The sequence below is a fragment of the Anastrepha obliqua genome, chromosome 4, assembly GCF_027943255.1.
Source record: "Anastrepha obliqua isolate idAnaObli1 chromosome 4, idAnaObli1_1.0, whole genome shotgun sequence".
Classification (NCBI taxonomy): Eukaryota; Metazoa; Arthropoda; class Insecta; order Diptera; family Tephritidae; genus Anastrepha; species Anastrepha obliqua.
Window position 1 is genome coordinate 20,748,875 of NC_072895.1, and position 26,566 is coordinate 20,775,440.

At 37.2% G+C, this 26,566-nt stretch overlaps 1 protein-coding gene across 1 annotated transcript; it reads left to right on the forward strand.

Moving 5' to 3' along the window:
- The first annotated feature begins 2,209 nt into the window (after nt 1-2,209).
- On the forward strand, nt 2,210-25,722 carry LOC129245054 (focadhesin). The gene is made up of 8 exons (XM_054883018.1): nt 2,210-2,790; nt 19,929-20,147; nt 20,210-21,242; nt 21,319-21,530; nt 21,610-22,679; nt 24,442-24,572; nt 24,631-25,158; nt 25,221-25,722. Exons 1-8 carry the CDS (start codon nt 2,519-2,521, stop codon nt 25,368-25,370), a joined length of 3,615 nt encoding a protein of 1,204 aa, XP_054738993.1. The 5' UTR covers nt 2,210-2,518; the 3' UTR covers nt 25,371-25,722.
- Nucleotides 25,723-26,566: the final 844 nt, after the last annotated feature.

Here is a 26,566-nt window from a genome sequence, read left to right on the forward strand (position 1 = left end):
AGAAAAAAAAATTATACTGTTTTGGTCCATTATCCAGATTGTACATGCTTAAGATTTAAACTTAAGCGTAATCGTAGTATGATTAAGATCATACTTCGACGTTATACATTTCTACTGTCAAACCACCATATTTGTTTTATACCAAACTAGCGAAAACTTGCTCGTTCCGCTGGTCGTCTTTAAAAAAATCTAGATTAATTAATTAAATTAAGCCAAAAAATACTGTGTGTTTTTTATAAAAATTCTCGCGCATGAATAGTAATGAAAGAAGTTTTGAATAGTAGTAGCAATTAAACAACGTTTGATGCCAGCCGAAGAATGGTACACTGAGCTCGTTAGAGAGAGCCAATATTTACTCCAGGTACATTGCAGTTGATTCATATCAAATTTTTATGAGTGCCTATTTAATTTTTTTTTTTTTTTTAGTTTTTTAACGAGCGCGAATGTCAACAAATTTTTATTAAGAGTTACAAAGGGAAATTGTTTTTAATTTTTTTTTTAGGTTGTGAAATGCGATGACCAGAAGTGCTGCAGCCCACGCCGGAGTGATATGCATATGATTCTTCACGACCGTTTTCTGCCACCTCCATACCCTGTCACTCAGGTTGTTGAACGGTTGACAATTCCGGACTTTAAAGAACATGACGGAAAGTCATTCGCTCCATTTCGAATACGCCTACCGATTCAACCGCTGAATTCCTCTATCAGCACGCCCTATGATCTCTATTGCCCAAGTATACGTGATGATTTAGAGAAAAGATGCTGCAGTACATGCGGTATTTACTTCGCATCTATCACAAGAGCTGCAGAGCACAGGCGAGCAGCTCACATTGCACCAGCTAAGCAAGCGCGTATGTACCGCAAAGTGCGACCCTCACGGATTGTCACAAGACGAGCTAATGAGTTACTGTGCGCAAGCGTCAACGGTTTAGAGTGGCTAGATCAGAACGAAGTTGAAGGTGCAGATGATTTTACTGAAAATCATATGGACATGTTGGTCCCAATAGTCTCTCTGGAAACCGCGCATGATTCTCCATGGACTGAATTAGAGTAGATGTTCTTTTTTTAATCGCAGTAGTTACGATTTAAGTCTTCTATTGTTAACTTTTTATTACACTTATAACTCTCAGCAATATTGATTATTAGTCTTAACTAGTCGTAAATAAAAGCACGAAGCAATTTTTTTTTCTTTTTACAATAACAATCCAACGCGTTTACATAAGAAACCCACATTTTGAAAAATCTCACGTGAGATTGGGGGATGGGGGAGGGGGTTGAATGAAATCTCACGACATCTCACCAGGGGGGGAGGGAGGTATAGAAAATTAAAAAAAACACCTCACGTAATTTATGGACGCCCCCTTACACTATTGGTGTTCCCGGTAACAGTTTTATGCGCCGAACGAAAAATTTACAAAAAATTAAATAACAGAAAAATAGGCATTTATTTAAACCACCCTGTATGTGGGTGCGCATATCTGACACTTACAAATGCCATACATTTATGCAATAAAATCCAAAGAAAGAGTTTACATAAATAGTTCTCAGACCGCAGATGGCCGGCAGGCAACCTTGGATTGGTCTAAGCTCACTTGAAATATTATTATTAATATAAAGGTACGTTAAACATGTATGTACATATTTATGTGTGTACATCTGATATTTCATGCATAGATTTTGCATATTTTTCATACTGATTCATTTTGCTAAGTTTCGGGGGGCTTGAAGCTCGTGTGTGCTCTAACTTACATATGAATATGAATCCAGAATTGGTCATAGAAGGATGGTATGACTCTAACTTTGAAATTGTGTTAATTTACATTTTAGAAAGTTATTCTGAATAAAAATGGAAACTTGTATGCTTGGGTTGGAGTAAAAGAAAAAACTCTGTGTGTTTTGTAAGTTTCGTGAAAACACTAATACATACATACTTACATACTATTGGCAAGTAACGCAAAATTTGTCTCCTCATCTTGATGAATAAATTGGAAAATATTCTCAACAACTTTTAACTTTTGGTTTGCTCTTTGAACTGAAGAGGATACGTAAATTTTCAAATATTGAACATATCAAAACACATTCAACTACTCACCAATAGATGGCGCATCAATATTGCACACAACTACTCCACAAATCCAAATTCTCAGCATAGTACACTGCAAACCAAAATATGGCAACGCTGACATTTAACAAATGTCTAAATCAGATGTTGTTTGTTTTGTTTTGGCAAAAGCCGCCAATTATTTTGCAAAAATATACGTGCGAAAAGGACTTGCGCCTTGCGCAATTTAATGTCTTAAAACTAAAGTGAGCAACTCACAGCAGTGAGTATCGGTTTGTGCAGCAACTGGAGAAGACGGACATTGGTAACGGATTTGGTGTTTTGGCCACTCAAGCTATTACGTGGAAGCAAAGAATGTGATATGAAAAGGATAATTTTGTGTGAAAAAATAATAAACTTTGCTGCCAGTAACTTAGTGCACAAATTGCATCGAAATATATTTAATTTTGCTAGGCAATGGAAGAATTCAAAAGTTTAACGCCCGCCTCGTCGGTGGTGAAAATCGCCGCATGCCTTGAAAAAATCTTTAAGAAAATCACCGAAAGCCGGGAAAAGAAAATCGCTGAGCATAACATCAAAGAAATCGAATTTCTAAAAACGCAATGCAAATCGGATATTGTACAGCTGAGTTTGATGAGTTCTCAAACATTTGTGCGGCTAGTGGAAGATGGTGTATTGGAAACCTCGAATGTGCTTGCAATGCTAATTTCCATGCTGCCGAGCTCTAGGTAAATGCATAATTGTTGTTGTAACTTGTTAAGCAAACCAAACCTTTTTCTACGTTTTTTTTTTTTGTTTGTGACTTTGTCCGTTGTTATTGTAAGGTTATTGTAAGGTGCTTAGTTTCCTCTTTTATTTCTCTCTTGGCCCTGTACCGGAAATGGGTGCGAATCAAAAGCAAATCACTTCAAGGCTTTGCGCATATATTACCATTTCATATAACATTTAACCGTTTAGCTCACCGCATAGTTGGTGCAACTTTTTACAATACTACGTTGCCATTCAAGTCTGCTGCTCCTTTTTCTTCCGTGCAATTGCTCTTCCGCAAGACTACACCGCAACGTTATTTCCGTTGAAGATATGCACAAGCAGTTAATGCCTAAAATCGTTATGTGTAAGACGGCGTTGGAATGGGTTTAGTTAAAACGATTACCGTACGCTGTATTGCTTTGGGTCATTGCATGTCTGAAAGTCTGGAGGAAAAACTTCTGAAGCAAAATCAACATTCTTGCTTGTGAGCATGTACATATGTACAATGAACATATATTTGTGCATATATGTTTATAGATATGTATGGTCTTATGTGTTTATATAAACACGCTTGTATATATTCGTATATACAAGGTGGCTGATGAAAGCCGCTACCAAAAAAAAATTGAATGACTTTTTTTCATTTGAAGTTATCTGTTCCATTTTTGTTTTAATTTGCAGATTGATCTTTAAAATTTATTAAAATGGATAACTGGGACACGCAAACAAGAATTTGGATAGTCCGCCGCTATCACGCACTGGAGTCCGTAGTTTTGGTACAGAGAAAGTACAGGCGGATGTTTGGCGGCGATCCCCCGAGCAGATGGACCATAATGAAACTGGTGAATAATTTTGCTGAGCAAGGAACAGTCGCAAGAAGGCCTTATCATCGAAACCCACCAGTTCGGACGGAGGAAACGATCGCTGCTGTAGCTGCAGCTATACAAAGCAATCCAAGGGTTTCAACAAGAAGCTTATCTGCTCAACTTGGTGTCAGCCGACAGTCTTTGCAAACAATAATGCACAAAGATTTAGACTTATTTCCCTACAAAATTCAAATGGTTAACAAACTGAATGCAGCAGACTTGCCGATTAGCTTGGAATTTTGCCAGAAGATCCTGCAAATGGTGGAAGAAGACCAAAACATGTTAAACTGCCTTTTCATGTCTGATGAGGCCCATTTCGATTTAAACGGCAATGTGAACAAACAAAATTGTCGAATATGGAGTACTTCTAACCCACAGATACTCCACGAGACGGAATTGCATCCTCTTCGCGTGACAGTGTGGTGTGCGGTTTCTTCACGCTGTATTGTCGGGCCTTATTTTTTTGAAGAAAATGGTCACACCGTTACGGTTACTGGAGACCGTTATTTGAAAATGCTGAAAGAATTTTTCTATCCAGAACTACGCCGAAAGAGAATTCCTTTCAACTCTGTGTGGTTTCAACAAGATGGGGCAACGTCTCACATAGCCCAGACTGTTATGACAGAGTTGCGACGAAAATTTCCGAATAAACTGATTTCAAGAAACTCCGAATTTCGTTGGCCCCCCAGGTCGCCTGACCTTACTGCACCTGACTTTTTCTTGTGGGGTTTATGTAAACAAGAAGTTTATAAAACAAAGCCAACAAATTTGGATGAACTAAAACAATCCATTCGGGCAACAATTGCGGCTATTCCTGTCGCAACTCTCAAAGCAGCAATGAACAACGTCAACGAGCATGGGGGGCATTTAAATTCAATTATTTTTAAAACTAGTTAAGCTACATTTAATAAAATTTAATGACCTTCAACTTGAAAAAAAAAATAAATGAATTCCATACACTAAAAAAAAAGTTATTTGAGTTTCTTAATGTAGCAAAATTCATCAGCCACCCTGTACCTGAACGGAATCAACGAAACCAAAATTGGACGCAATCAGCTCTCAGCGCCATTAACACCATTCGCAATTTCAGCGACCTGGCTTGCATTTTCGCCTTTATCAAAGAAAAACTGTAAAATGTACAGAATTTTCGCTTTTTTTACTTCCATTGATTACACCCTGTAACTCACAACTGAATGGAACAAGCAAAAAACAGCAGAAGAGTTGTTTATTTTTTTTTTGTTGGTGTAAAATGTGACCTTGACAAAGAGCATAAACTTTAAATTGTTTGATAGATATTTACGAGATATCAATCACTACAGCCCTCCACCGAGAAAATAATGGATGATTTTTCCCCAAACTAATATAATAATATTCTATATTTTAAAGGGAATATCTGTTTATTGTAAAATAAGTGAAACTTGTTTGTATGTTCATTTTGTAAAGAGAAAACGGGGAAAGCAAGTAATTTGCATGAAACCATTCTAAAACAGCACCCATCAACCACCCTGTCCCTTGACTGACAGTTTGAGTTAAGTTTTCCAGTTTTCTAACCTCAGCTGCGAATCAATAACTTTGAAAGTGTTATATTTAATTAGGGAATTTCCACTTTCAGAAATATACCCTTAATTCTTCAAAAATATAAGCAATTAGCTGCTAATTTGAGTGAACCATTCCCCTACTCTTCTACTGTCCACAGTCCAGCAGTTATCCGTCATATCAGACTTCCGCTGGGTTTTTTCAAATATTTAATATCATGAAATAAACATCGAAAGAACAATTAATGCAACATAAAGAAGCGGAATTTTCGCTATATCACTACCCCTCCAAGCACTACCTTTACGTTTCTTACGTGTATTATTTAGCGTTCTGACACGTGGCATTGACTTGCCCGCTGACATGGTGACCCCAATATTTGGCAACACCTTAACCATAGTTGTGTGGTCGTTGACTTGCTGTGCTAAGTTGCCGCAATCCAAATGTCGTCAGAAAATATATGTACATGAATTAATCAAAATATTTGACTAACAACTGGTGGTATGTTAATTTATGGGTGACAAAAAAGAAATCAGAAAAAAAACTGCAACCGGAAAAGCTTAATCTGATAGACACACGCACATTAGAATTGTGGCATATTGAATAAATCCATATAAAGGTATTTACACTTATATATGTATATGGATGCATAGGTGTGTATTGTAATGTAAAGGTATTTATGTATGTGTTTGTATAGAATTTGACAAATTCCATTAATTGAAATGAGAAAATACGCCAGGACTTGCATTTCAATCGCACACATTTTACACTTAAATGTTAAAATTTCCTTGCTGTTTATACTTGCACGAGCGCACATGCATACGTGCACACATACATGCAAGTGGAAACAGAAATGTAAATACCAGCAAAAACCGAAGGGAGGCATGACAAAGCGAGAGTACTCCTTTTTATTTGATATTGGAGTAATAACTGTTATTTGTAGAATTCGTACTGACTTCATTCCGATGACTTCCAAGCACAGCGCGTGAGCTGTTTGCTGACAGAAGGTTATGCGTTACCGGAACGACCCGGATTTATGCCCGAGGAAGTCATTTCCTGTCACAACAACAGCATTCACGAAACTTTATGGGGAATATTTATGCTGTTACAATAACAACAATAAATGGTTGCTGACGGAGAAAAGACGCTAAGGTCGAGAAATCTAGAGCTCGGGATTAAGTCTGTTCATGAAGCAGTTGTTGTTTGTTGTTGTTGCCTTTGATACAGTTTTTTTTTTGAACAATTGTTACAAACTATCAAGTTTTGGTGTTCAGGTATTCCAAAACCTTTCAAAGTAGGGGAAAGTGAGAGAGCAAAATGGCATTTCATTTTGAGGTGAAAGCTGCAAGTTTTTACTGGATAAACTTTTACTTGTAAGAATTTGTAAGTGAGAAAAACAGCTGATCGTAAAGTAAAAATAAACACAAATTCAAATTTGCGAATTGAGTCAAAGTTCTAAATTTAAATAAGAATTTTGATTAAAATAGACAATGTAAGTAAATATAATTTAGATAAAATTTATAAAGTTTATTTGAAGACATAAGGTGCGTTTCATAATCATAAGACACCCCTAATTTTTCAAAGTATTTTAATTTATAGATTTCAGAGGAAAATAAAAATTTTACACATCGATTAAAGTAACAAAAGTTATCTGTTTCATTACAGAATTTATAACTTTTTTTAATACATAAAGAAAATTTTTAGCAAAAACGTATTTCCAGGCATTTCAAAATGATAAGACACTGTTTAATTAAACTGATCTTTTAACAAAACTATACTTTTTTCGATTTTTTTTCTGTCGTCTAGAATATTTTAGAATTCTATGCAAGCACCATTTGCTTTAGCGACACAAAATAACCGTTTTTTTCGTCGATTCTGCTAAACTTTTAAGTAAATTATCTAAAGAAGCCCATTCTGCCTTAATTGCCGCTTTAAGCTCGTTGGTGTTGTCAAATTGGTATTGTCAAATTGGTGTTGTCCAATTGTTGGCGTAAACTCCTCTGACTAATGTACCCCAAATGTTTTCTATGGAGTTTAGATCCGGAGAACACGCCGGCCAGTCCATAGTTTCTATGGAATAATCGGTCAAATACTGCCTTGTTGCCTTGCTCACGTGGATTCGGGCGTTCTCTTGCTGAAAAGCGAAGGGCACTTCCCGATTATCCTGAACAAAAGGAAGGAGACTATTTTTCAAAACGTTTTTATAGTCCCCACTATTCATTCGCGATGATGTAAACTGTGTATCAAGAGTTGCTTTCGATGTAAATGCCCCCCAAACCATAACAGAACCTCTACCGAAGTTGCGCTTGGAAAATAAGAGCGGCTCTTGCGCAAATCTCTCCAATAATTTAAAAATCGGGTCCATCAAGGTTACATTTTTTTCATTCGAAAATATAACCTTTTTAAAAAATAATATGAAATTGGGCAACATGCAAAATATTTCAAATATCTTACTGTGTTCCAGTTGGTGTCTAGGTGTTTTTTTTTTTTTGTATACTGTGCCGTGGCAAAAGATGTGGTCCTTTTCTTATTTTTGATAATTTTAACTGTTGTTTTTGAAAGCTTATTTTGAACAACAGCGGCCAAGTTGGCGCAAGACTTAGTCGAGTTAGAAGCTTTGCTTATGATTACTCGCTGTTCTCGACTTGATAGTGATAATTTTCTTCCAACGGGCTTCAAAATGTTGTAATTCTCAGGGCTCCGTAAACAATTCCGGATAATACAACGACTTTTGCCTGTTTCTTTCGCAATTAATTTGATTTGGTAAGCTTGAATCCTTTTAGGCCAAAATTTTTCCACGCTCCTCTTGTAAACAGATAACTTTTGTTACTTTAATCGATGTATAAAATTTTTATTTTTCTCTGAAATCTATAAATTAAAATACTTTAAAAAATTAGGGGTGTCTGATGATTATTGAACTCGGCATTTTAGGTTAAATTGAATAAAATTATAATTAAAGTCATCCAAAATAACAATCAGCACCTTCTATCTCTTCAGAAGCTTATTTTCGACTAGTTTCTTATCGTTATGAAACGCCGAAAAGACTAGCAAAAGTGCAGCTTCTTGGAAAAAGTTAACGATTCTACAAAATAGAGTGAGCCTTCGCACCAGAAACAATTGATGGAAGTCTTAAGTCTATAACTGTTGAAATGAGGCCAAATAAAAGCTACTCCAGAAAGTAAAAGCGAGCTTATGGTAGTTCAAAAATTGTATACCAAAGCGGTCTTATGATTATGAAACGCACTTTCTATTAATTAAATAGGAATCGGCCAATAATATAGAGGTATTTTATTTTTTTTTATTTATTTCAGGCTTATTTTATGCTTGTTCTTCTTGGTTATTAACTAATTTGGCAATATATTTTTTATACCTATACAAAGATATGTACATGCATGGACGTCAGCAAGAAAAATATGAAGGAAGCTGTGATTGCCACAACTATAAAGTAGCTAATGAAATGTTCTTCATCTATCAGCGATGATGAAATGCAACAAATTATTGTGGTCAAAATAAGATCTTCTGATGCTAAGCTCTTATTTAGCATTTTTTTTTTAATTTAATACGAGGTAGCTCAACTGTGATTTTTTTGCGATTTTTCCTACCAACAATTTAATCAGCTGCTCGTAAAACTTGCAAATCATTACTGGTTTTGTGTTCATGTACTTTTTTTTGATATTTTCTCTTTGAGAGCTAGTTCTCGGAAACTAAGTAACGGGTTAATTTTTACATGATTATTTTTACTGGATAATCGTTTACAGTCTAGTAGATATACGTAGAAGCTATAGGATGAAAATATAAATTTTGTGTGAAAAAATATATTTCTACTTAATTTTTAAATGATCAGCCCTCTGCAAGAGCAAATTTGGCAAACAACCGTGGCGCAAACTAAAATCGAATTTGTCTAAGAAAAAAAATATATTTGTTTGAAAAAAATTACCTACTACAAATATAGATAACACTGTGCGACAGTGATTTTATACTTTTATGGAGACCTAGTACAACTTGTAGGTATAGTAAAACTAAGAAAAATGGTATAGGAGAGATTTCCAATACACACCCCCAAAATCTCGTTTTATGGCCATAAAACAGTTTTTCAGTAGGTTGATGTGAAGAATCACTCCTAACTTCGCCAATTTCCATCCGATTTCGAATTTGTTTTTTTTAGTTCGAAAGAACAAAACCAAGGCTTTTTGACAGTGTGTTGACAATTTTTCTGAAATGACAACTGCCGAGACTGTAGACGGAAGTATTTGGATTTTTTTTATTTTTTCTCTATTTTTTCAACTTTGACATAATTTTTACGATATTATCCGATATTGAGGATTTTTTTTAGTACACTACTGTTATAGTAAATTTAATTTTGCGTCGAATGAGCTATATTTGACTGTAATTGAATTAAAATTAAAAGAGTTGTGTGAGTTTTAAGATTTTATTCTTTTTTTTTTTACTAATTTGGTATGTAGGTATAACTTACGCTAAATGGGAATAAGGACGTGTTTTGATGCGTTATTATAGATCCGTAATATTTATTGGAGTATATATGTATACATAAGAGTACACTGTACTGCATACAACAGAACTGCTTAGAACTTACGAAAATATCTGACATATTATAGCACATTTTTTTTTTTCAATAGAAATATGGAAAAGCTCCCAAGTGTACCAAACTTCACACTGTACATTGATTAACAAAATAAGTTTGTTATTATAATTTAACCTTATTAAAACGTATTGTTTGTTTCATTGAAATTCAAGAGATATATGGTAAATCAAAACGTTGCCAGAAAAGTCGAATTTCTCAATATTCTCCGATGATGTGGCATCATCAGCCTTATCATAAACCAGATGATTATTATTTTTATAAAACGGACGTAAACGGTCATCATTATAAAGCTCGAAAGCACATAAAGTATGCTGATGTTGCAACTGTTAAGAACCCCGTCGTCTTGGACGATATGATTGACTCAACTGCAGGAACTGAAGGAAGTTCAACTCATTGCTGATGATGATCAAACTGATAACAATAAACCTGATGATGAAGAGTACTTTCCGTCTGGTTCTAAGTTTTCAGAACGACACATTGTATCAAATTCAGATTTTCAGGATCTTTCTCGTGATTTACTTCTATCGGGAAGACAATCTGAAACGCTCGCTTCTCGATTTAAACAATGGAATTTAGTTGATGACGACTTAAGATGAATGATGATGATCGAATTTCTTACAGAGAAGTATTCAAAACTGATGAAGAGAATGACAAATGTACCGTACCATACTAAACTCCAAAGGGCCGTTTCCAACACATTTTTAAGTTTGGAACCAGTTCCGTTGTGTACTGCACCGTACCGCACCGTACAGTGCTGTACTACACAATCCCTACTAATATTATAAATGTGAATGTAAGTTTGTTTGTTACGCTTTCACGCCAAAACTACTTAACCGATTATTACGAAACTTTGTACACATGTTTTTGGAGGTGATAGAAGTAATATAGGGTACCTATTGGTGGATAGGGTTTGAGATATATGTAGGTCAAAACGTGGACCCAGGTAACCTTCGGATGTGTATGTACAATATGGGTATCAAATGGAAGCTGTTGGAGAATCCTTTAGTTCAGAGTATTCTTCATGCCGCTCCGTGACTAGGGTCTCGAGATAGAGACCAAAACGTGGACCCTAGAATGTGTTTGTACAATATGGATATCACATTGAAGCTGTTGGTGAATGCTTTAGTACAGAGTATTTTTCATGCCGCTCCGTGACTGGGGTCTCGAGATATAGGTCAAAACGTGGACCCCGGTAACCTTTGGTTGTGTATGTACAATATGGTTATCAAATGAAAGCTGTTGATAAGTGCTTTAATACGGGGTAATTTTCATACCTATTGATCCCTACTTAATATTATAAATGTGAATGTAAGTTTGTTTGTTACGCTTTCACGCCGAAACTACTTAACCGATTATTACGAAACTTTGTACACATGTTTTTGAAGGTGATAGAAGTAATATAGGGTACCTATTGGTGGATAGGGTTTGAGATATATGTAGGTCAAAACGTGGACCCAGGTAACCTTCGGATGTGTATGTACAATATGGGTATCAAATGGAAGCTGTTGGAGAATCCTTTAGTTCAGAGTATTCTTCATGCCGCTCCGTGACTAGGGTCTCGAGATAGAGACCAAAACGTGGACCCTAGAATGTGTTTGTACAATATGGATATCACATTGAAGCTGTTGGTGAATGCTTTAGTACAGAGTATTTTTCATGCCGCTCCGTGACTGGGGTCTCGAGATATAGGTCAAAACGTGGACCCCGGTAACCTTTGGTTGTGTATGTACTAGGGTGGTCCAAAAAAAATTTGTATGCTGCCGCCCCCCAAAATAGTAAAGAATGAAAAATAAAAAGACCCGTATTTTTTTTTTTTTTAATCAGACCATATTTAATGGTGCCGCCGGGGCTTTGAAATATCCCGTGTATTTTGCATGGGAAAAAAATACTTTTTCGTAGATTTCATGTAAAAACCTGGAAAATGAATATATTTTAACCGGATAACTCAGTTTCTCTTCATAATTGGTCAGGGAATAACAACCAATTATGAAATAATTAATTTTTTTGTATTAACTATCTTTTATAGAACCCCAAAAAGCCCCCATAAAACGAAAATCTAAGAAAAAATCGAAAAACAATATTTTATATTACTTTTATGATATTTTTTTTACGAAACTTTGTACACATGTTTTTGGAGGTGATAGAAGTAACATAGGGTACCATCAGCGAGGTGGATAGGGTTTGAGATATAGGTCAAAACGTGGACTCAGGTAACCTTCGGATGTGTATGTACAATATGGATATCAAATGGAAGCTGTTGGTGAATGCTTTAGTTCAGAGTATTCCTCATGCCGCTCCGTGACTAGGGTCTCGAGATAAAGACCAAAACGTGGACCCTAGAATGTGTTTGTACAATATGGATATCAAATTGAAGCTGTTGGTGAATGCTTTAGTTCAGAGTATTCCTCATGCCGCTCCGTGACTAGGGTCTCGAGATAAAGACCAAAACGTGGACCCTTGAATGTGTTTGTACAATATGGATATCAAATTGAAGCTGTTGGTGAATGCTTTAGTTCAGAGTATTCCTCATGCCGCTCCGTGACTAGGGTCTCGAGATAAAGACCAAAACGTGGACCCTAGAATGTGTTTGTACAATATGGATATCAAATGGAAGCTGTTGGTGAATGCTTTAGTTCAGAGTATTCCTCATGCCGCTCCGTGACTAGGGTCTCGAGATAAAGACCAAAACGTGGACCCTTGAATGTGTTTGTACAATATGGATATCAAATTGAAGCTGTTGGTGAATGCTTTAGTTCAGAGTATTCCTCATGCCGCTCCGTGACTAGGGTCTCGAGATAAAGACCAAAACGTGGACCCTTGAATGTGTTTGTACAATATGGATATCAAATTGAAGCTGTTGGTGAATGCTTTAGTTCAGAGTATTCCTCATGCCGCTCCGTGACTAGGGTCTCGAGATAAAGACCAAAACGTGGACCCTAGAATGTGTTTGTACAATATGGATATCAAATGGAAGCTGTTGGTGAATGCTTTAGTTCAGAGTATTCCTCATGCCGCTCCGTGACTAGGATCTCGAGATAAAGACCAAAACGTGGACCCTAGAATGTGTTTGTACAATATGGATATCAAATTGAAGCTGTTGGTGAATGCTTTAGTACAGAGTATTTTTCATGCCGCTCCGTGAAGGTCATTACGTGGAGCGTTTTTAGCAGTTGGTGCTTCAAACCATGCTTTTACATAGAGTTTTACAATAAACAGACATATATCATAAATAGCTTTTTTTAATATTCGCAAAGTGAATCTCAGTTTACGTGAAAGTGCTGCATTAACTATTAAGGAAGTTGCTGTGTTTTGGGACAAAGCTCGGATACCGATTCAAAAAGAAAACCGTTGTATAGAGAAGCTTGAAAAATTATACTCTGAATGGAGGAATTTACAAAAATCAAGTAAAAAGAAGAATGCAAAAGAAAAAGAACGAGCTTTTTTAGAAAAATTAAATGACTTGTTTGACATTGCTCATGCAGATGCTATTGAATTAATGACTATAGATGAAGATAAAATGTTTTTAAATAAACAAAGAGAAAAAGGTCGTCCTGGTTTTATGCATGCTGTTGCTGAAAGTGATCCACGTATACAAGAAGAATCTGAACTAATGGACCAGTCTTTCTTGAATAGTAGTTCTGCTGAATCTGAAGCTGGGTCCACGTTTTGGTCTTTATCTCGAGACCCTAGTTACGGAGCGGCATGAGGAATACTCTGTACTAAAGCATTCACCAACAGCTTCAATTTGATATCCATATTGTACAAACACATTCTAGGGTCCACGTTTTGGTCTTTATCTCGAGACCCTAGTCACGGAGCGGCATGAGGAATACTCTGAACTAAAGCATTCACCAACAGCTTCAATTTGATATCCATATTGTACAAACACATTCTAGGGTCCACGTTTTGGTCTTTATCTCGAGACCCTAGTCACGGAGCGGCATGAGGAATACTCTGAACTAAAGCATTCACCAACAGCTTCAATTTGATATCCATATTGTACAAACACATTCTAGGGTCCACGTTTTGGTCTTTATCTCGAGACCCTAGTCACGGAGCGGCATGAGGAATACTCTGAACTAAAGCATTCACCAACAGCTTCCATTTGATATCCATATTGTACATACACATCCGAAGGTTACCTGAGTCCACGTTTTGACCTATATCTCAAACCCTATCCACCTCGCTGATGGTACCCTATGTTACTTCTATCACCTCCAAAAACATGTGTACAAAGTTTCGTAAAAAAAATATCATAAAAGTAATATAAAATATTGTTTTTCGATTTTTTCTTAGATTTTCGTTTTATGGGGGCTTTTTGGGGTTCTATAAAAGATAGTTAATACAAAAAAATTAATTATTTCATAATTGGTTGTTATTCCCTGACTAATTATGAAGAGAAACTGAGTTATCCGGTTAAAATATATTCATTTTCCAGGTTTTTACATGAAATCTACGAAAAAGTATTTTTTTCCCATGCAAAATACACGGGATATTTCAAAGCCCCGGCGGCACCATTAAATATGGTCTGATTAAAAAAAAAAAAAATACGGGTCTTTTTATTTTTCATTCTTTACCATTATGGGGGGCGGCAGCATAAAAATTTTAATATAAATTTTTTCCCATGCATTTTTGGACCACCCTAGTATGTACAATATGGTTATCAAATGAAAGCTGTTGATAAGTGCTTTAATACGGGGTAATTTTCATACCTATTGATGACTGGGGTCTCGAAATATATGCCACAACGTGGACCCGCCGTGCCTTCGAACCGAATTAAACCAAACTTACACACATTGTTAAGTAGGTATTGAAGATGGTTTCCGTATAGTTTGGATACCAATTGGTAGATAGGGTCTCGAGATATAGGTCAAAACGTGGACCCGGGTAACTTTCGGATGTGTATGTACAATATGGGTATCAAATGAAAGCTGTTGATAAGTGCTTTAATACGGGGTAATTTTCATACCTATTGATGACTAGGGTCTCGAAATATATGCCAAAACGTGGACCCGCTGTGTCTTTGCACCGAATTAAACCAAAGTTACACACATTGGTAAGTAACTATTGAAAATGGGTTTCGTAAAGTTTGGTTGTAATTCGGAACACTGGCAACGGGTACAGCGTTCTTTTGAACCAGCCATAATGTCGTTTACTTTTTTAACGCTTGGGGCGGAACTGAACTGTCAAATTGATAGTGTGAGTTACAATGTGTCAATATTTCTTTCTGATTTGGATGCCATAAGGAAAAAACGTAAGTGCAACATGTAACAATTGTTTGTGAATTTTTTTGGAGTGGATTTTGGAACAGTGAATAATTTCTTACGAAATTTGAGAATTTAATGTGAAGTTCGAATGTTCAAATGAAATTATGTGTTCGTGGAAAAAAAAAATTTTTTTCGTTTTTTTTTTTTTTTTTTTAAAATATAAATGGATAATGGTTAAAAAACATATAAATTGAAACGAAAAATTCATGGATGATCAGGAAAAAAGACGATTGTTTCTTAGTTATTCATTTGCGTTGATTTGAAATTCAAAAACAATCTTATTTTTTCCTGATTTTCAATTTATATTTTATATTTACTCAAAAACAAATAGAAAAACAAAAAATATTGTTTATGCCAAAGCGCTTGAATAAAGAATAAAGAAATAAATAATATGAAAACCATATCTTTTCTGTTCTAAACCATATCTATTCTATTTTAGTTTGCCCAGCGAAGCGGGCCGGGTGTGCTAGTACTTCAATAAATATTAAGTGTTTATAATGACATTTGTTTTCATTTCTTCGAAACGCATACCAAATCTCGTAGAAAAAATCTTAAAACTCACACAACTCTATTAATTTTAATTCAATTACAGTCAAATATAGCTCATTCGACGCAAAATTAAATTTACTATAACAGTAGTGTACTAAAAAAAATCCTCAATATCGGATAATATCGTAAAAATTATGTCAAAGTTGAAAAAATAGAGAAAAAATAAAAAAATCTCAAATACTTCCGTCTACAGTCTCGGCAGTTGTCATTTCAGAAAAATTGTCAACACACTGTCAAAAAGCCTTGTTTTTGTTCTTTCGAACTAAAAAAAACAAATTCGAAATCGGATGGAAATTGGCGAAGTTAGGAGTGATTCTTCACATCAACCTACTGAAAAACGGTGTTATGGCCATAAAATGAGATTTTGGGGGTGTATTGGAAATTTCTCCTATACCATTTTGTTTAGTTTTTCTATAGCCATAAGTTGTGCTAGGTCTCCATAAAAGTATATTTAATTTTTTTTTTTTTGTCACACAGTGTAATCTATACACTTTAGGTTTCAACAACGTTTACGCTTTGTCAAAAGCTCAGGATGGTTCAATATGGAAGGGGAAATGTAGCCCTGCCCCTACGGCTCACAACAACGGACCCATTTCGTGGTCTAAGTGGCATCGCTGTCTCTATGTGCGATGCGGCTGCCAAACCTAACCTAATCTAACCTACTACAAATTCCTTTCTGGTATAGCAAATTGTTGAACATAAAAAGCCAATTAATAAAAAACAAATGGTTATTTAAATTTGAGGTATCTTCCTACTCAATATGGCGACTTATATGTGCATATCTTGGAGTAGTATTTCTACTCATTTAACCCTTATCGCTCGTTTAAGGTGTAAAAAGGTGATTTTTGTTTAGTCCCTCATTGTTCATTCAAGGGAGGAAATGAAGCTTTTCATTAACCAACCTAATAAAAAATACAACGTAAAAGGGATTATACGAGTATAAAAAGCAGACTAATACACAGAAGTACAAAGAGCAATGGGAAGTAAACGTATGTACATATACTCGTAATGAAGTTCTACTGGGATACTGAAAATTTAACCAATATATGTAAATACATATATTTGTTGTAGTACCAACAAACGTCCGTGAGTGGAAGCTGACATTGAACTTCAATTTCTAGTATTTGATGTATGAATGTAAATTATTTGCGAAAGGAAACGCAAAATATACAAACGAAAGCATACACACATCCAACGTAAAGGCCTTGGCTGCTTCCTGAAGCATTAAACAGTTTTACATTTAAGAAATAATTGCATAATAATGAATGTTGTACAAAGCCGTTATAAGCGCGAACATACAATTTATTCAACGACTTATCCGAAAACGATTGAATTTCAGGGCCGAAGTGTGACTACCAGGCGTTAAAATAGTGCTAACGTAAGCTTAATGGGAATTCATGTGGCAATTATCAGGAATGGATTAAAGAGCATGGATTTCATCATCTACATATTTCTGATATGCATACATACATATGTACATACAGGGTTGCCGGGAAAGTCGTAGATAACTAAGGGCATTATTATTTTCTGATTAATTTGGTTTTAAAGGGTATTTCAAAAGTGACGCCTAAATATCAGTAGTAATAATTCATAGACGGTATATTTTTTATGTCATCTTTGCCATTTATCGAGTGGATAGATGTACAATTTCACACGAAATTTCAAACTTATTATGAAAATGGTCGATCTTTAGCAAAAGCATATTGCGAAATTCGTGATTTTTCGTTGGAAATAAGCGTCCGATTGAGTCGACAATTCAGTTGAGTTCATTGAGTTTCAAGAAATCTTCGTCTGGATAAGGCAGTGCAATGGCACAGAAGGTGCATGATTGTCTCTTCCTCATTTGCAGGTGGCTCATTTTGCCATTTCGCTGTTTGCTTTCCTTACGATTTCTTCAAAGATGAGTAGCTTACATGTTTGTAAGGGTATGCCTATGTCATTGTCTATGTACTCATCGATCAATTTGGTGCCGAGTCTCGCTAGTTCATCGGCTCTGCAGTTAACCTCAATGTCGCAATGGCCAGAAATCCATGTTATCTTTAGGTGAAATAACTCAGCCATCTCGTTAAGAGATGTGCGGCATTTCATGGCTTACTTGCAGATTGTCGACTGTTTTGTGAGGGATTTTATCGCCGCCTGGATGCCAGTGAAAATGTAGATGCCATTTCCAGATATCGCATCACGCTGTACCAATGTCGCGGCTTTCATTATTGCCATCAGTTCAGCCTGAAAGACACTACAGTAGTCAGGGAGCCGAAAACGGAAGGAGATCCCCAGATGCTCGGAGTATACACCTCCGCCCTCCCTGCCCTCGAGCTTTGAGCCATCTATGTATACATGGATAGACTCGCCCTGTATTGCATAGTCCCGTACCACTCTTCCCTTGAGGGTAGAAGGGTCGCGAACGTTGTAATGGCAAGTGTAGACGGGAGTGTATAGTCCACCAATCTGGGAAGCTCCGAAGTGCCAGCCAGGCACACTAGAAATAAAAATAAGGAGCTACCGTAGTAAGGATACAAACAAGTACAGTTCCATGTCAAAATTCACTTTTATGTCAGACTATAAGTCAAAATTCAGTTTGATCTCACAGACAGTCGAGTACCCTGGCAAACAAAACTTTCCATTACTACCGGAATGCATTTGGAAGGAGCAAAGAACCACTAATCCAACTATGATAGTCCCAACCTCCAAGGGTGCCTATCGAAACCAAAGGAATCCCCATAAAAAGTGTAAAAAATTACGTTTTTCGGGACCGTATTGGCTTATTGCCATCTGACGAACCTCTGAGTGTATTTCTGCCATGAAAAGGCTCCTCATAAAAAACCATCTATCGTTCGAGGGCGACGCAAAATTTTAGGCCGCACATCACAAAGGAGGAGGAGGAGCATTCTTCTTTAAACCTCTTCCCCTATTGAGAAAAAAATTATAGATTTACTAATTACTTACTAGATGGCACTACAACTTTATGCGGGTTTTGGCCGAAGTATTTTGGTTCATCCTCGAGACATGGCCAAGCCATCGCATCAGCTGTACTTTAACACGCTTCACTATGTCCACATTTCGGAATAGTTCATACAGCTCGCGGAACTCAATATAGCCCACGCGAAGAGGGTCAAAGATTTTTCGAAGAATTTTTCGCCAGTGCTCTCTCATCACCTAGATAAACAAATCCCTTCACGACTTCACGGGTGCCAACGGCAACGTGTTGTCCAAAACGCCAGCACTCTTTGTATGTTTGTTTCGGCGTCGGCGTCAATTCTGGATAGTTGAGAGTTTAGCATACTACAGTATCCAGAACGTAATTGTGTCAAAGTTACGCGGGTCTGTTGGGGTAGCTGGAGCTCTTCATCTGCTGTGGGTGGTGGCTGGACTCCGATTACGGCATCCAGGGGTCGGGAGTTTGGGAAGGTGGTAAGTGACTGCCGATGAATGTCATTGAGCGTATGTCTAAAATCTGTCCGGTCCAGTAGTTATCGGTTAGTTTTGTACTGGATCTCGCCGGCGTAGTAGAAGATGTGCCTCCTGACGTGCCTGGCAGGCGGCTCAGGTTCTAGCAGGTGTCGACAGGGGAGAAAAATACGGCAGCACCCGAATAGAAACTATTTGCTGAGCAGTTTATTTTGCGCTTTAACTGGGAGCATCTGTGCCTCGTTGTGTAGCTGTTATAGGAAGGGCATCAGGAGACATTTCTTTGTTTTTGTCCCAAAACTGCCGGCTAGCCATTTGCGGACCTTGTTGTGGTTTTGTACTTAAGTAGCAATTGCGGTTGTGTGTTTTACATTCCCATAGCAGCCAGTTCTACGTTACCGGAATGACTCGGAGGTTTTTCCCGACCAAGGGCTGCCCCGCCCCAGTAAACTAGCACTGTCTAGAGCACCGTTTTGTTATGTATATATATATAATTGGCGCGTACACCCTTTTTGCGTGTTTGGCCGAACTCCTCCTCCTATTTGTGGCGTGCGTCTTGATGTTATTCCACAAATGGAGGGACAGTTTCAAGCCGATTCCGAACGGAAGATATTTTTTATGACGAACTTTTTCATGGCAGAAATGCACTCGGAGGTTTGCCATTGTCTGCCCAGGGGCGACCGCTATTAGAAAAAACTTTTTCTTTATTTTCGTGTTTCATCGAGATTCGATCCTACGTATCTCCGAATGCTAGTCACGCACCAACCCATTCGGCTACGGCGGCCGATTTAGTTTAGACTGTTTAATTAAAAACATAAAAATCGATTCCGCTCGAACTTAAATTCCGCCCGACTTATTTAATATCAGCTTCTAATTTTCTCTAACCCTAGTCCCACGCAGTACACCACCATCACCGAGGGCATCGTCAGCATACTCCTGCTCGGTTTGAAGCGGAAAGTCGCACTTTTGAAAGGAAACGAAACGTTCCAAAGCCAGTTTGGCCTGAAAACACAACAGCATCCAATTATAACGTTACTGCAAAATCCCGTCGTGAATATGAACGATGTGGCCAACAAGATTGTCGGTATTTGCAATCATCATGACCAGCAGTAGGTACAATTCCATTTTTATCAATAGCAAAAATTTTGACCAGCTCCCACTTTTCTTACAGAATAAAGGAGCACAGTATTGAATATTTGAGACCGGTCTTCCTTTACGTGCTGTGCAATCCTCAGACATTACCCGATTCCAAGACTATCTGGACCGGCCTGCTATCATTAAGTAAAACTAATCTCGCCGCTAAACAACTTGTACAAGAAATATTTTCCTGGAGTAAATTCAATTCATCGTCAACGTGCCTATTCACGAGCATACTGCTCATTGAAGCCATAGAACACTGCCTTAACTGTAACAACTTTACCACCGCCATTGATTTGTGCATTTTCCAAGCGTTGATTGTCAACAATCTACCCAAATACGGCATCGATCCGCGTCCAAGTCTCCATTGTTTGTTGCGTGTGTTGCATAGTACGCGTGAGCACACCGTTAATCACTACAATGTCTTACTCATACTACTGGCCGAGGGCCTGCATCTGCTCGCGCCAAATTATCTACAGGATTTACTACGCATAATCGCTTTCATTGTGGTGCAGGAATGCTGTGGGAATCAATACATTCTGAACATGTGTCTCGATGGTATCATCCAGTGGATGTCTCAGACTGCATTCATACCCGCAGAAGGTCTGGCACTCGCCCATCAAATTGTGCGTAAAATAGTGGCACAAGGAAAGGAAACGCTGCCAGCAACTAAAACCACCACTGTGCGCACCAACGACTTGCCAGCGGTACAAGTGCGCTACTTGCATCCGGATATTGCGATTGCCTTTGATCTGGCCAAACTTGTTGAATCCTTTGACGAGTCTGAATTTAAGGATGTATTCACATTTGTTGATGCGCTCAATGTGAAAGCGAATTCCATGTTTTGTCAAAGATTGCATTTGTTCTTGCGTGCACTATTTTTATCGCGTGAGCCCTCCGTGGATTGTTGGTTTAAGATTTATGAGGCCATTCTAGAAATAATTAAAGTGAATAGCGGCATTGCCTACGATTTCTTAATGACGTATATTTTCAAATTGGCGGGCGAACAACAACCTGAGATTCAAATGGAGTTGCTGCGCGGCTTGCCGAACTTTGGGGTGTCAAAGGTGCGTATTTATGTATATAAGTAAATGGAAATTATTCAATGTATGATTTATATGCTTTGCCCGTTTCGTGTTGTAGGACAACATACCGATGATTTTAAATACAATACGTAATCTCACTGCCGAAAACGCCACATTTTGTATGGATCTATATTTGCGATTGTGGCGCGTCGAGTCACGTACCTATCCCTTCCTAATCAAGTTACTCTCTACGACTCAGAAAGACAGCGACAAGCAGTGGGAATTTGAGATCGCCAAAACGCACACCATACGTGAAATTTGCTATGAAAAGTAAGCGTAAACGAATATGCATATAACTCTAACGATAATTAAAACCCGCACTAACAATTTACTACTCTTCATTCTTTAGGCCCACGCAACATGGTTCCGATTTGGTCTCGCATCTCTCTGATACCTTGAACACGTGCACCGACGATTTGGGCGACTTGGCCACTTCGCTGGCTCTGGACGCCATCGTTGCGCTCTGTGATAGCCACACTGTGAACATCGTTTCGACGTGGCGTGCGCTTAGCACCAAATTTAGACACGAACGTCGTCCACGTGCGTTAAAATCACTGTATCGCTTCTTCGCACACATACCATTGCTGCACACACCCACTCTCGAATATGAGCAATTGGTGGATGAGGCACTGGAGCAACTTTGGTTGACGGTTAGCCGCAGTGATGCCGACCCGGAACTAGTACGAGAAGCTCTATCGGCATTGAAGAATTTCGAAATCGAAACACTGTTATCTATGCGTCACATACCCATGCAATATCGCCATGATACACCTGGCGTGCGCGAATTCGTTGGTGGTCGTGAGATCGTTGATTTGCAACAGGAAATGGTGCCGGGCGAGGTTTGGGTGCGTCTTCTGCAAAATATACGTCCGGAATGTGGATCAGCGGCGGCTGATTTAATAGCACATCACATATATGCTGAAATAAATAGTTACCGCGGTGGTGTTTACCGTTTGCCCGAAGGCAAGCCAGAACCACGCAAGTTGCAAGGACTCTTTTCGCAGAGCCCATTGCGTGCCGTAGTGAACTACTTGGTGGGTCAGTCACGCTTCGGGGATCATGTGACCGAGCCGCATGTGGTGACAAATGCACTAAGAGCAATTTCGAAAAAGTTTCCCAAACCTATACCACCGCTAGATTGGTGCTTCCTACATAGTTTTTTCCACCTCTCGTTCGAGGCAAGAAAATACTGCATTTTGATTGCAAAAAACCAATTGCTACATTCTGGTACGGCGCGACGCTTGTTGGAGAACTTCTTGGGTGACTTTGAACCGAATTGCTTTGAAGAAGATTTGCTCTTACTGTTCTCGTTACTGCCGGAAATCGCAAATGGCATTAGTCTGCAAATTTTAAAGAATTTCGCTGAAAAAGTTGCGATTTACAGCTTCAAGGAGTCACAGTTGAGCGGCTTCGCAGAAGGTAAGTGCTTATGTACTTTAATATGTATATAGGGTTTTTCAATAAGAGGTGTTATTTTGATATTCAAAGAAAAATGCTATTTTTAATATAAATGATCAGTTGTTTATTTCATTATAAAGAGGAAGGTATGCCGTTAATAGTGGAAAATAACATCAGGCAAATGACCACCACGACCACGCTTACAGGGCAATATCCTTTTCATGAAATTTTGCATAACCGAATTACAAAGTGGCTGCCCTATGTCCGCGATAGCCTCACGAATTTCATCTTTGAGGTCTTGAATCGCCCCTGGGCTATTGGCGTAGACCTTCTATTTCACGTGGCCCCAAAGAAAAAAGTCACAAGGTGTTAAATCGCAAGATCTCGATGGCCAATTGTGATCACCTCTTCGAGAGATAACACGGTCCGGAAACTTTTCCTGTAAAAGATTAATGGTTTCGTTGCTTGTGTGGCACGGAGCGCCGTCTTGTTGAAAATAAACGTTGTCCAGATCAATACCATCCAATTTCGGCCATAAAAAATCGTTAATCATCTTTCGATAGCTCAATCCACCTTTTATTGGAAAACCCTAACCCTTTAGTATTATTTGGTCTCTGATAACCTCGACGAAATTCGATAAGCCTTGACTTGAGCACTTCAATAAATCGGACTTTTAGTTATCAAATAAAATTATAAATATTTATATTGGGTTGTAAAAAAAGTTAAGGGGGGAGATACATGTAAATGCTTAAATTTTCCTTGATGTTTGTGATTTATTTTTTTTATTAAAGAGTCATTATATGTTTTTAAAAATTGGCATGTATTTTGTTTAAATATTAAAATAATACAAAAAAATGTTTTGATTATAATAATTTAAAATGGCGGGTATACGTGAAATTCTTCCTGTGAAGGTCGGAGCGAGGCTTTTTAATCGGCGGGCATTCTAGCATCGTTTCTAGTGATCTGAAAACCAAAAAACAAACATTTTTGTGTTTATTAATGTCATAATTTGTCGGTGAACCTAAAAAAATTAAAAAAAAATTAAAAATTCACGAAATACAATGCTTAAAAAAAATAAAATGAATTTTGGCCCTAATTTTTCATGTTGTTTTGCTCTAAAAAAATTATTTGCTCAAAAAATTTTTGGAAACTTGTAGGTTCACATAGAAAGTAATATCATTAGAAAGATGTGTGCAAAATTTCAGGAAGATCGGTCAATAACTTTTCGAGTTATCGTGTACGCCAATCCGAGAAATATAGTTTTGAGAAAAACGTGACTAAAAAGTCCCAGAGCTCGAAGGCAAAGAATAGAGTTGTCACGGTTTACGCTCTATAATATGAGAAATACTGAAAATTATGTTCTAAAAATTTGGTAACATATTCTGAAAGGTCTATACTAACATATTATGGGAAAAAAAAAATTTTTTTTTCAACATTTTACATGTATCTCCCCCCTTAAGTGCCTCTCAAGGCGCATTCATTAAAGGTGGTGGCACTAGACCAACAACAATGTTCTGTACATTTGATTGTCAAAGCAAAGTATTGGGAAACTAGAAAACAAATATTGAATTCGCCTTGTTTTATTCTGAGCTGACAGCCACATGGACGCGGCGAAAGAAAAAAAAAAACAAATCAGCTGATTTACCAACGCCACCTTTAATAGATTTGCCTTGAAGGAAAGTTAAGTGCCTCTATTCGAGCTTCCGAGGTGCGGTTGGCATTGCGAATTACAAAAAAAAAACACTCGAAGCTATCTTAGTATGTTCCCATTTTTCTTTTACAGGATGCCTTTTTGAAAAGTTCATAGACAGTGTGAAATACATTTTCATAGGCAAATGTGACATTCCAGAGGTTCTCGACATTTTCACACTGATTATTGAACGTTATATGGATTCCATGGATTTGGATTCAAAAGTAAGTCGTTTATTTCCTCCCACGATTGAGTTTAACACGTACAACTTTCTAATTCTAGCTTTTTGAGCGCTACACCGCAGTGGTATCTGTACTGCATCCCAATTCCATTGATGGTCTCACATCGCCAGCCAATTGGTGGGAGACGCCAATTGGCAAGCTGAAAAAGGCCACCATTATACGCTGCTACTTGGTGTTGTATAACACGCAGTTACCTAACCCCCTAAAGTGGCTTACACCGATCATCGATGCATATGCCACTAGAAGGGAGGAGCAGGCTTTCTTTTTCCGCCATCTTGTTGCCACCTTATATGCCTTTAATAACGACGAGCAGTCGTGCAATTGGATTATGGAAATGTTTCTTCAAATACAGGCGCTCTTAGCGGAGTCGTCCAACAAAGAGAAATTAGATAAAGTTTTGTATCTTTTAGATATTTTCATTCTAGCTACGGTTGTGCTTTCCGGCTGTGCCGTATTATTGGGCAACTTGGATGCTGTGGCCACACAACGCAAAGATCGATTCGCGCTTTTCCCAGAGAGCATGCAATTTCTTTGTGATCACACATTTTGGAAAGATCAAGAAGCAAAGGTAATTCTTAACAAATTCATATGGGAGAAAACTTGTTGTAAAATAATATTTTCGTATTTCAGATATACGAATTTTTGTTTAACTTATACAAAAACAACGCTATTCCCGAAACCTACGCCATCACTTTCAAGGATGCGCTTATATGTTCGCGCAATAAATCCTACTTCGATAGCAAAGGAATCTGGACAAAATATGTTGGGTTGCGAAAATGACTTTTTGAATTTTGTACGTTTAAAAAATTTTATACAACTGGTATATAGAAGTGCCTGCAGGATTTTTGCCTTTTGTGTGTCTCGTATTTACACTAAACGCCAGTTGAATCTACTTAAGTATTTTCGCATATTCCGTTGTTTTTCAAGAAAAGATTTATCATGCAATTTTGTTCAAAAAAACACAATCGTAAAGTATATTTTACACTTTTGTAAACACTTCCTAAAAACATTTTTGTGTATTTTTAGTTTTTAGGAAGAATAATTTTCAAGTCGGTATTGCTTAATTTTCAGCGCAACAAACTTAGTTTAATTGCAACTACACTAGTAAATATATATGACAAAAATCATAAAATAAAAACGGTTTTTAATATACTATTTGTTGTCAAAACGATGTCAAAAAATTTATCTAAAACTATTTTTGGTATTTTATTTTACTAATTCAATTGTTGTCTGTTAAGGGGTTATATACAGAGAGAATTTTCAAAAAATGGATTTTTTTATTTTATTTTCTTAATGTACATATATTTAAGAATACACACAGAAAATTTAATATCGTTCCGGTGAATATTTTCGAAGTTCCACGCTAATTTAAAAAGGCGTTTTAGAGTGCTTTAAAGTACAAGACCGGAGCGGCAGTAAAGTGATTTTCAAACTTTAAACGCGTTTTTCTCAAAATGGTGTTTTCAAAATCGGTGACCAACATTACTCGGAAACAACTAAACCGATTAGTCTCAAATTTTAGCACGAGCTTCTTAAATATATTTTTTAGTAATTAATCGAAGATTTCTTCTCACCGATAAATATTTTTTTATAAACAATTTAAGGCCGAAATTTAGGTCAAAATCGATTTTTTTTTTAACCGCCGTTTTGTCCAAAAAAATTTATTTTGCTAATTTCTTCGCTTAATTACTAGATTTAACATTACTTCAATGAAATCTGTTAGGTTTTTTTTTAATTTCGGAGGATCCAGTTCAGAGATATAGTGACCACCGCAAAACGCTGTTTTTGAGAGGAGCTCCCGGAAATCAGCTGTAGCTTCTTTGCAAATAAATATTTTTACTAATACTAAGTCTTAAAACACAGTTAAAAGATAACACAATGTGTGTAAAAAACCTTAGATCAATAAATTTAAAAGTTTTCTCAGAAAAATTTGCGTTTTTCGGCCCTCTAACTGTATATAACCACTAAAGTCTTAA

Excerpts from the sequence above, each read along its gene's own strand:
- LOC129245054 (XM_054883018.1), top strand. The coding sequence starts at position 2,519 with ATGGAAGAATTCAAAAGTTTAACGCCCGCCTCGTCGGTGGTGAAAATC. Across the intron at positions 21,531-21,609 it reads CGTGAAATTTGCTATGAAAA|GCCCACGCAACATGGTTCCG; the intron begins GTAAGCGTAAAC and ends TTCATTCTTTAG. Across the intron at positions 25,159-25,220 it reads GGAAAGATCAAGAAGCAAAG|ATATACGAATTTTTGTTTAA; the intron begins GTAATTCTTAAC and ends TTCGTATTTCAG.